Genomic DNA, 11,731 nt, shown 5'->3' with positions numbered 1-11,731 from the left:
GTAGGTTGTGGTTGTGGTGCTTTGCCAGCCAGGACCATAGGATAGGAGGACGCCACTAACTCTTGGAGGAGGAACGCTCTCATTTTATTTGCTCTGGAAAGAATTTCCATGTAAGGGCTCATCGACATTTCTGGCAGCGGCTACAATGCCTTAGACGTCGTAGTCCCGTGGAGGCTTCTCTGAACTAGTCCTGATCAGGCCGGGAGTGAAGTTTTACTCACTGCTACACTCGCGAGAGAGGCGTGGCGCGTGGTGGCAAACCAAGCAGTTTTAGTGATTTTTCTACAAACAAGCAGGCGACAGTTCGGTCAGTCCTCTGCAGAAGGGGCTGGTACTTTCGTTCTAAAGCTCTCGTTTCCTCGGGGAACATAATTGCTAGACGCAATTGGTGCGTTGTCTTTAGTCTTCCCCGTTCCCTCCGTAAGGGGTTAAATCTCAGGCTCCGGCGTCGTGGGAGAAGGTGAGGTAGGGAGGTTTGAAGTGAGGGAGTGCGGACTGGGTGCAGAAGAGGAGTGTGGGTTGAGGGGATCGTTTTCTGTTTTTGTTTTTCCTGCGGAGAGGCTTTGTTAGCAAGGAGGAGTGAGTGGGAAGTTTCTTGGAGTTGACTGAAGGGGAGGAAGGTCTTGCTTGGCCAAAAAAGACTTGAGGTTAGATCTTGGGTGAATTCCCAAGAGTCTAGAGTAGATTCTACAGCTGTGCGCATCTATAGCGAAATGCAGTTGTAAGTGCCTCCTCCTTTGGAAATCCACACCCCACATCCACCCCCACGAGACAAATGACACCCTTCATTATGGAATGAGTTTTAAAAGATAAAGGGATGTGAGACAGCCTGGTCATTTTGGTGGTTTTTCAAATGCCTTGCTGCTTCTCTGTTTTCAGTAAATGGTTTCTGTAATATTCCGAGAGGCGTAAAGAAAGTCCATCCTCTCCTCCAGTAAACCAGACTAGGCTAGTTACCATTGGTTTGTGGAGAAGGGACTCTGTCCTTTTAGGGTTCATGACACGTGTTACAGTGACTTGCTCCAGTTCCTTCCGTAAAACAAACACATAAACGAAAAGCAAACATCTTAGCAAAAGCAACCAACAATGAAGACCTTACTATATAGGATAAGTTTTTCAAGGGCTTGGTTTCAAAAATAATACACCTCATATGGAACAACTGATTTCTAATGTCTTATGAAATCTTATCATTTCAGTGCTGTAATTAAGATTAAACAACCAAATTTAAGGGATAAGGCATTTCCTTTTAATGTTAACGTGTTAGAGGAGTTGCTAGATTGTTGCTAGGTAAAAATGATCTTGAGAGGTTAGTAAGTTCGTTCAATATCATACACATTCAAGGTTTTGTTTTATTTTTATTTTAAGACTTTTTCAAATTAGTCCGGATTTGGGGGGCGGGGGGCGGTTCCCTAATTCTCTACAGGTTTGGGAACTTCTCAGAGCTGAGAGATTGTAATGTATCATTTATTGACTTTGCATGATACCTTTCTTTTAGTGAACCTATTGGAGAAATAAACATTGTCTTTAAGCCAAAGGAAAGAAAGTATACATTTAAATAAAACTATTCAGGGAAATCTTTGATACAAAGTGTATTTTCTAAACATTTATCCACTTAATTCTTTGAGAGGAGGAGTTATTTGTTTCTCTGCATTAAAAGGTTAATTCTGAATTGAATTAAATCCTTAACCTTAACTAATGCAAGGGGAGAGATAAAATAAAAGGTGAGGCAGCAACAGTTTCTCCGTGAAGGGAATGCAGTCCCAGGGATGAACTTTAAAGGCTGTTAATCAGCCCCTCAAAAAATCTCTACCTTTTCTCAGCATCAGAGTAGCAGGTTAAGAGGACTGGGAAGATTTAGATCATTTGTCAATAATAATGACCACACAGAGTTTCATTATGTAGAGGGTGTTGTCTGCATATTCGGTGTACTTTCATGAAAATGCCATGGAGTCCAAATTTACTTAAGCAACCCAAAATTAGTGTTTCCTACTCTGGGTTTCTGGAAGTTCTCTCTTATGTGTCCAGAGAAGCCTAATTTTCTTCTCTTCCGCTCCCTGCCAACTCACGTATTCACCTGAATTAGAACCCAGCTGAAGACAATCTGTTTTTTGTAGTCCTCTGTGGAACAGATTTTTATGGTGAAGAGTTCTGTATAATTATATAACTGTCTTCCTCATTATTTTGTCTTAAGGATCTACTCTTGATAAGTGGCTACAAACATTTAGAAACTTGCAAGTAAGTGGTGGGTTTTAAAGGGCTGGAAAACAAACTAAATCTAAGAAACATATTTTCACAGTAAGCAGTTGGTAAGATCACCCTCCCATAAATTTTAAGTAAGTTTATTTTAATTATTAAACGGCACAAATTAAAAGATACCACTGTCTTGTATTGGCGTAACCACAGTTATACCATACCACAGCATTGCCATATAATCATTGTTTTATAAAACATTTTCTAGTTACTCATTTTAAAGTAATGTAGACTGATTCATTAATCAGAAGAACATCTATTTTTGCCAAACAGACTGATTAGGTAATTTAATTTTTAGTACTCCTCCTTCCTGGCCACAAGAGAGTTAAGTGGATCTCCCCCTCCTCCTGCTTCTCTATGTGGTATTTATTTCTGAGTTTATTCAAATTGCAAAGAATAACAACTTGTTTCAAACAATAATTACTCTAAAATATTTTGTATTTAATTTGTTTTTGTTGGAGGTTTTACTTGTGCATGAAAGAAGTAAAATTTTCTCATTTTACTAATGGCTGTCATTTAAGTTTCAATCAAAGTAAAATTGACAGTTTTGGATCTACTGATCAACTTGTTTTAAATATTTGACTGCTTAACTATCATTAAGGTTAGATAAGTATTACGAAGATTTATCTGATTATTTTTTGTAGCAAACTAATTTTTGATTTTTAATAGGAAAAGTTTATTGAATTTACTGCTCCGTTTTCTCAATACAGAATGGTAGAAAATAAAAAGCAAAATTTTACTCTGTACTTTTATTTTCATTACCCTTCTCAGAAACAACCATTCTTTATTATTTTTATTTCTTTTGATTGATTTAATTATATTAATGTACTTTATAATAATCCAGAATGCTAAACTAAATTCCTTGACAATTAGAAACTTTTACCTGATTCCTCGTAATAGATCTTCAAGTTTATATTTCAATATGCATATAATGAAAGGGACATTATTAGAGAGTATGAAAGTTTTTTTTTTTTTTTAAATAAATAAAAGCTCATTTCTATCCCTACAGGCGATGACATATTTGTCTGTGAAGGTAAAACACAAAAGATGCTCATTAGTTTTATCTTTTATTTCTTTCTAGTTGTAATTATTCATTATGTTTCCACTGACTGAGGAAAACAAGCATGTGGCCCAGTTGTTGTTCAGTACTGGTACATGTCCAAGATGTATCTTCAGATTCTGTGGTGTGGATTTTCATGCACCTTACAAACTTTCCTATGAGGTATTTTGTTTTTTTAAGTTAAGAAAGTTTCTTTAATTTTAAATGAATATCTGCATATTTGAGGGCAAGTATGTATTCATAACTTATTAAATTTAAAAAACTATAATAAAATAATTAGTGCTAATGCTAATTTTGGAATCTCCATTACCATAAAAATGTAAGTTCCTTCTTAAGTGATTGTATCTAGTATTTAATATAGGGGGATCTTTGCGGATCAATTCACTGGTGCATTTAATGTTTCTATAGATCTTTCCCAAAGAGTATCTAGACAGAATATCACAAAATAGTGCTTCTCATCAGATATATCAAGAGGGGTTGATAGCCCTGAGATCTTCTATTAAGTGGAAGCATTGTGGATTTGATTGCCTTTTTTTTCCTGCTTTCTATATTACTTATAGATAGGTGTTTGCAACCCTCTAAAAGTAAATGCTATTAAAATCATTTACTGCTATTAATAACAACAAAATATACAGAGATCTTTGAAATTTTTGGTAATGTACAAAGAGCTTTGACATTTAATAGAATACTTTCACATAAAATATATAACATTTCATGAAATATATTTAATTCTAGTAGTGGTGTTCTTTTCAGAGGCAGATAGTAATTATGTATATGTATGTATGTGTGTGTGTGTGTATATATATATATATATCGCTATATGAATAATACAAACACACTCATGCACAGTCACTTAAAGTTTTTTACAACAGTCATTTTTCCTATGTATTATTTGTTTCTATTATTTTGGAAATAATTATATCTAACATTCATAAGGCATTATTATATGTCAGGCTCTCATATACTCTTCATAGTAACCTATTAGGTAAGTACATACTATGATTGTCTCTATTTTCAGATGAAGAAACTGAGGCACAGAGAGGTTAAGCAACCTGCCCAAAGTTACACAGCTATTAAGTGAGCAAGCTAGGATATGAACTGTCTGTCTGAATCCAAAGCCTAGAATTTGGAGCTAGAAGACATGGATTTGAATCCCAGTTCCACCACTTTCCATCTTCAGTTTTCTCCTCTGTAAATGGGAATGATGATAACATCCACCTCACAGAATTTTAAGGGACAATATCTAATAAAGTATGTGAAAACACTTTGAAAACTGGAAATGGTACATATACTGTGATGATTAATATATGTGTGTGTATTCATTTATACACACTATGACTAAAGTAATAAGATTGGTTATATGTAACTCTCCTTGCACATTTTTTCCAAACATATTATAATTTATTATTCTATACATGTTGTAAGATATAAAATATATAAAGAGACAGTGTTACCAACTTTTGTTTGTATCATTTAATGTAAATAAACATGAAACTATTTGAAGACAATTTTTTTGGTAAATGTACTTAAATTTTGATATGTTCTATTCATATAACTATCTACACATACATATATATGTACTGTGTTATACTGACATAGATTTTACATAATAAACATTTGTGTGGGTTATAATATACCTGCATGTGTATGTATGTATGAGTATTTCTCTGTTAAAGATAAAGTAGAGCTAATAATGTCTTAATAAACTGAATTAAATTTGTTTGAGTGATAGATTTTTCCCTTTAGAGTCACTAAATTGTAATCTGAGTGAATTTCAAAAGGATATTTATTCAACACTGAATAATAAAGCCTGTTTAATTTAGCAAAGTCCTCTGAGTATTTGGATGAATGAAATGTGTGAAAAATGAGAATGGTTTCGAAGGAATGCTACTTCTAACATTCTGACAGAAACTGGGCAAACTAGAATGTAGTAGAGGGCTTCTTTTAACTAATGCATATAAGTGGTTTGTAATTAAGTTGCCAAATTGCAATGTCGCCAGCATCTGTTTACTTTGTGTAGTAAATTGTCTTAAAATTACTTTCACTTATTAGACTTCTAATCTCTAATTTTTCAGATTTTACATTAAATAAATATTGTATCTATGAAGTTTTAGAGATTGTGAGATTATTAAATATCTTTAGTGATTGTGAGATTATTAAATATCTTATTAAATGATGGAAATTCAGTTTGTATTTCTACTTGTTAATAGAATCGAAGTGTGTGTGTGTGTGTTTATTGATATTAGCAAGTGAATGACCCCACAACTAACTATAAACCAAATAAATAAATTTCTTAATGGAAACTTTTTGCCTCAGATTCAGGACTTTAGCTTCACTGATCTAGTGGAACAATATTCACATGTTTATTATAAGAATTGGGTAATTCTCTTTTAAATTCCCCAGAAAGCCAACACTGGCTAATAAAATTAGTTTGTTGCTCCAGAATTGATATAAATCAACATTGTATAAATCTGTGATCTATCATAATTTTCACTCCTGTTTTCATGCTTCGTCTTACCCTTAGGGTTATTACTTTTTTTTAAAATTAACTTTCCAGGAGTTGCTCAATGAACTACAGAAATTTCTGGAAACTGAAAAAGATGAATTAGTTTTGGAAGTTTCAAATCCACCTCCCAAGAAAATTCGACTACAAGAACTAGAAGATGGGATTGATGGGATTGATAATCTGAGCCAAAATGGAAAGGGAAGGGTCTCCATTATTGAAGATGGAAGCATTGCTTCCAAAAACTCAAGTTTAAATGTATGCAATGTATGCCTAGGAATTCTTCAAAGATTCTGTGAGAAAGATTTTATTAAAAAGGTAAATAATCTGTTTTTGGTTATTATATGTGCAATTATGTAGAGATTTTCGATCTTAAGGCTAGAATTCTTGTATCTGAAGGAATGATGCCATTCATTTCAACTTGTTTCACACCAATGGATCATTAAAACATTTTCTTAAAAAAAAAAGACTATCTCAAATTACCTTTATATCAACATGATATCTACAAATTAATGAAATATGTACCCATCCATGTATTTTGGTCATGAGTGCTATTCAGTTGAAGAAAAATTATAGCAGTTTTCCCTTTGCTATTTTACATAGCTAAGGAGTTAGAATTAACCTATTAGTGTCTAGAAAAGACAGATGTTTCAGCACTTTGGAAGGTACATAATTGAATGTGGGATTGCTTTTAATTTCCAACTGTCGAGAGTATCACATTACCTTTATTTTGTTTAAAATCTTTTTTAAATTATGGGGTAACCTAATAGAAAACTATTTGGGTATTCAACAGATTGTTCTGCAGGTGAGTCCTGGCTATTTTGGTGATATCGGTCTTCAGGGTCATTGTTAGCAAATGTTCGAATTCAGGATGTTTGTGAGAATTCTCTTATTGAAAGGTGAAAGTTTGGAAGTTTTGCAGTGTCATCTCCTGGACCAAAAATTTATGTCATGAAGATTAGTATAAAATTTGTAGTAATTCCTGGGAATTTATATAATACTTTTTTATGTAATAAAATAATTTTTATGTGATACTTTTTTAGGTGTGCCAAAAGGTTGAGGCCTCTGGATTTGAATTCAACAACTTGGTATTTTCAGTCTCCTTCCCACCACAGTTATCTGTAAGAGAGGTAAGGTCATTTACACCTATGAAACTACATGTGAAGTACACACTTGAAGTTTCTCAAAAAATAAGGACATAGAAATATTCCTTACTATATTATATTTTTCACATTTTGCATACTTATTGAATGATCGAAAGCAATATGTGATTATAGCTGCTTGATAATGTTGAGTGAATGGATGAAAAAAGGAATTACTGATTCAAGTTAGTTTATTCATCGCAGGCTGCCATCTCTTTTAAAGGTCATTCAGTAGCAGACATTCATTGAGAATTAGCTCTGTGTGAGGCACATTAGTCAGAGAAAGAGATCTGATCGAGATTCCAGATCTTCTGGGGCATATGTATGCATTTTATAGTAGTCCTAGGATAGGGTCATTTCGATTATGAAGAACCTTCTTGTTTTCCGGAGTAAAATATAAAACGGTGGCACCTCTTTTAGTCAATGGTATAAAAGGGAAATAGCCTTATGTTTGTTTTACTTTTTTCTTTTCTTGGTGAAAAAAAAAAATAATAGTAGTCATTCCTGTAACATTCTTATGTGTCAAAACTAACATGAAAAGATAAAACTATCTTTGTTAATACTGTTTTAAAAAGTATAGGGAGAATGACTTCTGTAATCTCAAATTATAACAATGAATTCTAAACATATCCATTTATTTATATGTATATGGTGTCTTTTCCTTAAGAATCCCGAAGCAACACCAGAGTATTGTGTCCTATACTGGCACTTTCTTTGGGTGAACATGTTTATTAGCCCCTAAAAACTAAAGATTGATCTAAGACTGAAAGTTGAATATAGATAAGAGCTGAGAAGTGAAAAAAATAGAATGATTTTAAGTACCTCTGTTGAGAACAATATAACAAAGCAAATGGAAGAATAAAGGGGACAATTATGATATACTGAGGTTTATAAACACTTGAAGTCATTTTGTAGTCGATTATCAAAGCATTTATCACTAATAGGTCATCTTTAGGGTCCAGTTATGGTAGAGAGAAACAGACTTCCAAAAGCTCAGTAACTCAAAAAGTTGCAGGGTTTGGGTAACAAAAATAAGAAGTACATTTGACCCTTGAACAACACAGGTTAGAACTGTGAGGGTCCACTTATACACAGATATTTTTAAAATTTTTTTCATAAATACTGTAAATGTATTTTATTTATGATTTTCTTAATATTTTATTTTCTCTAGCTTCATTGTAAGAATACAGTATGTAATATGCAAATATGTGTTAATTAATTGTTTGTTATTGGTAAGGCTTCTGGTCAACAGTTATGTTTTCAGGGAGTCAAAAGTTATATTCAGATTTTTGATTGTATAGGGGAAGGATGGGTGCCTTTTACCTCTGAGTTGTTCAAGTGTTACCTGTATATTTTCTAAGTATGGTTATACATCTTACTACCAAACTCCTCTCAAAGTTAATATTTTTACATTAAAATTTGTCTTGTCCATATTTATCACTTATGTAATGATTTTGACAATATTAATTTAATATTTATTGAATACTTATGAAGTATTTATATTCTATATGAGAACTAGAAGATGACGTTTTAAAAAATAGAATTATTCTGCTTAAACTCTGCTTACTTTTTATAATTGATTTAACAACTTACTATTTAGCAGAAATAAGTGGCTATTTAATTATTGAAGAATTAATACTTTCTACAGTTTAGGTGTTAAATGACTCATTGTTTTCCTTTTTGTTAATTAGTAGTAAATTTTTACCCACTTATTTTTTAAAAATAATTATTTTAAAAAGTAGGCAGTTTTATATGCAGTATACTAGTTTCACAACCCAGATTTCTCAGCAAATTGTGCTTCTGTTTTACTTTGTGATCTTTTATTATTATGTTTTGTCATTTTCTTTTATTGCTATCTTTTATTACTTCTTTGGAGTTGAGATATGTTATGAGCCAGACTGGATATAAATTTATTTTCAGATTAGTTAACTTATTTACTAAACATCCCAACTTAAATAAATTATATATTTTCAAAATAATCTTGCACTTAGAATATAAATTCTATAACTTCATTAATGGTATGTTTCCTCTACATTGTGGTTTTTAAACTCAAAACTTGTGAAACTTGGACCTTATTCATCTGTGTGTAGAATAAAAATATTAATTTATACATGGAATTGATTGGTGCTAGTTATCTCATAATTCAGAGTGGAATATACATTTGAGTCAACTTTTTTCCACTTCTAAAGAGGAAAAATATAATCACAAATATATTGGTTTGCAAATAAATAGTTTTTATCATCATATTAGTACTATATTTCTGCTTACAAAAGAACCAAGGAAAGGGATGACCTCAAGTAAAGCATTTTTGAAACATCAAACTATTAAGTTTATATTAATCCCCCTCATATTCCTGGCCCTATAAATCTCTTTCTGACTACATCTATAGTTTTTATTTATCGTTATTATAAACACACTGATTTAAGAGCTTAAGAAGAAAAGCTTGCAGTTAGTATAATTATCATAATCTTCTACTGAGTTTCAGAGAATATGAAGGGAGGAATGGAGTATATCTCCTGTGTGTGCTTTCCTAGGAACCAGCTGATCTGGTTAGGACAGTTTTAGAGTGAATATTACTGAAGAGGAGACAAATGAGTAATTTAATTGATGAAACGGTGTTAGACATCAAGTAAGACGTAGTAAGCAGAATAAATGGAGGCAGTATCCAGGGATTCACAAAAGACAAGAATATGGAAACTTAGCTGGATATAGTACTTAAAGGCTTCAAAAATCTTCATAAGAGCATAAAAAATTTGAATGATAAAATAAAGTTGAGATTATAAGGGAGAGTAATAAATATCTCATGACTATCTTAATTTGCTGGATTGGATTTACCATTTGAATATAAGAATGCAAGGATGTCTTTTTTATGAGACTTAAATTTTAAAAAATAATTAAAAAATTTTTTCGATTACAGTTGACATACAATATTATATTAGTTTCAGGTGTACAACACAGTGATTAAACATTTCTGTAACTTACAAAGCGATCACCCCAATAAGTCAAGTACTCATCTGACACTATATGTAATTATTACAATATTATTGACTATATTCTCTGTGCTGTATGTATTTTACATCCCATGACTGTTTTTATAACTGGCAATTCGCACATCTTAATCCCTTCCCCTTTTTATCCTTCCCCCAACCTCTGTCCCATTTAATGGAAACCATTAAAATGTTCTCTGAATCTGCGAATTTCTCGTTTACTTTTTTTTTTATAATTTCATATATAAGTGAAATCATACGGTATTTGTTTTTCACTATCTGGCTTTTTAATTATTATTTCTTTCTTACTTTAGTTTGTGTATTTAATCCTAGTATTTGAACTTCAGACAATATTTTAAGACTGGATCATTTTAACCTTTATCAAAACAAAAAAGATAAGCCTGTTTTCTATAATTAAAAATAAAATTGGTTTAGTATATATATTTTCTTCTAAATTAATTAAAGACATAATTACCCAAACTGATACAACTGATCAGTTGGATTTCTTTTCTAACAAAATGCTTCAAAATAATGGCCGTTTTTAAAATTTTTATATTATGTTATAAATGAATATCATAGATTTTTAAAAAGCTCTTTAACTTGTTTGTGCTGGCAACAGATCTGTCATTTCTGATTTCAACATCTTACCTTATGTGTCAGTTACAACATTCTTAGGTGTAGTCTTAGACCCATGTAATTTATTGGAGTATTTAATCTATTTACAATTAAAATGATTATTGACAGGTATATAATTATTGCCATTTTATACATATTTATGTTGTTTTTTTCCTTCTTAAAGAGGTCCTTTTGACGTTTCTTATAATACTGGTTTGGTGGTGATTAACTTCTTTAGCTTTTTCTTGTCTGGGAAGAGACTCGGGTTTGTTAAAAGATAAATATAATAGTGTGATAGGGCAAGAAATTATATACCTGCATTGATATCCAAGATTATTTGAGTGGAAAGATGCTGAACATCATCTAGAGTAGAATTTAGAAAAAGAGAAATAAAGTAGATACAGAAGTCAAAGTCTGCAATGTGGCCCTTGGCCAAGGGAAGAGATGATGAGTTGCAGACATAAAATCGTCACAAAGGTTAATGTATACAGTACCATGAGGGACTCCTGGTATTTAGGCTCTTGATAGAAATCACATTTGGTTAAAAGCACATTGTCTGACAGCGTTTAAATTGGAACAGTTTCTTCTCCTAAAGTAATGGTTCTGAAACTTTAATATACATAGGACTCATTTGAAGAGTTTTCCAGTCTCCATCCTTAGAGGTACTGTCAAAGTAGGTCAGTGGGTCTATGAATTTGTGTTTCTAACAAGTTCAGGGGTGATAATTGTTGTTGCTGGTATAAGGAACACACTTAGAGCAACCACTGTTCTAAAAGATAGTGGGGGAGCTAATATAGTCCTAAATAAAAATTGACAACCTTTTAAAATTTGTATTGATGATAAGAAGGGAGAAACAGGCACAGTATCTCATAGACTTTTGATAGGTGGATTTCAAGCAGTCCAAAGAAAAGGCAAAGAAAAATAGCATAGGAATCTGGGCCGGAAGGTAAAAAGATTAGGGAGTACAGAGAAAGTGAAATTCAGACTTTAATTAAAACCAAATCATCCCCAGTGATAAAAGTTTAGGGGAAAAAATATTTCCCAATGAATGCAAGATAGAGAATACCCCTCCCCTCCTTTTCTCCCTCTCTTTCCCTCCCCTCTTTCTCCTTCCCTTCTATTTACATAAACATTTGTGTTTAATTCGTATCTATATATTTAGACATATTTGACT

The 11,731-nt window shown here is 32.2% G+C and overlaps 1 protein-coding gene across 7 annotated transcripts in view; it reads left to right on the top strand.

Moving 5' to 3' along the window:
- Nucleotides 1-24: 24 nt before the first annotated feature.
- The window catches only part of PUS10 (pseudouridine synthase 10), an 89,270-nt gene continuing 77,563 nt past the window's right edge, over nt 25-11,731 (top strand). For 3 of the 7 annotated variants that reach the window (XR_004951885.1, XM_036224157.1, XM_016129646.2), the window contains exons 1-4: nt 364-460; nt 3,332-3,472; nt 5,868-6,131; nt 6,857-6,943. Coding sequence is in view for 6 of the 7 variants with exons in the window: in XM_036224157.1 (XP_036080050.1) it covers nt 3,347-3,472; nt 5,868-6,131; nt 6,857-6,943 (477 nt within the window). In the remaining variant the exon portion in view is untranslated. Of the gene's footprint in view, nt 111-150; nt 461-2,191; nt 2,236-3,331; nt 3,473-5,867; nt 6,132-6,856; nt 6,944-11,731 lie in introns of those variants that run through there. The other 4 variants (XM_036224160.1, XM_036224161.1, XM_036224158.1 and 1 more) reach the window with 4 other exon arrangements.

This window comes from Rousettus aegyptiacus, unplaced genomic scaffold (genome assembly GCF_014176215.1).
Source record: "Rousettus aegyptiacus isolate mRouAeg1 unplaced genomic scaffold, mRouAeg1.p scaffold_m13_p_7, whole genome shotgun sequence".
Lineage (NCBI taxonomy): Eukaryota > Metazoa > Chordata > Mammalia > Chiroptera > Pteropodidae > Rousettus > Rousettus aegyptiacus.
Note: the sequence above shows the minus strand (reverse complement) of the source record. Positions and strands in the feature narration are given on the sequence as shown.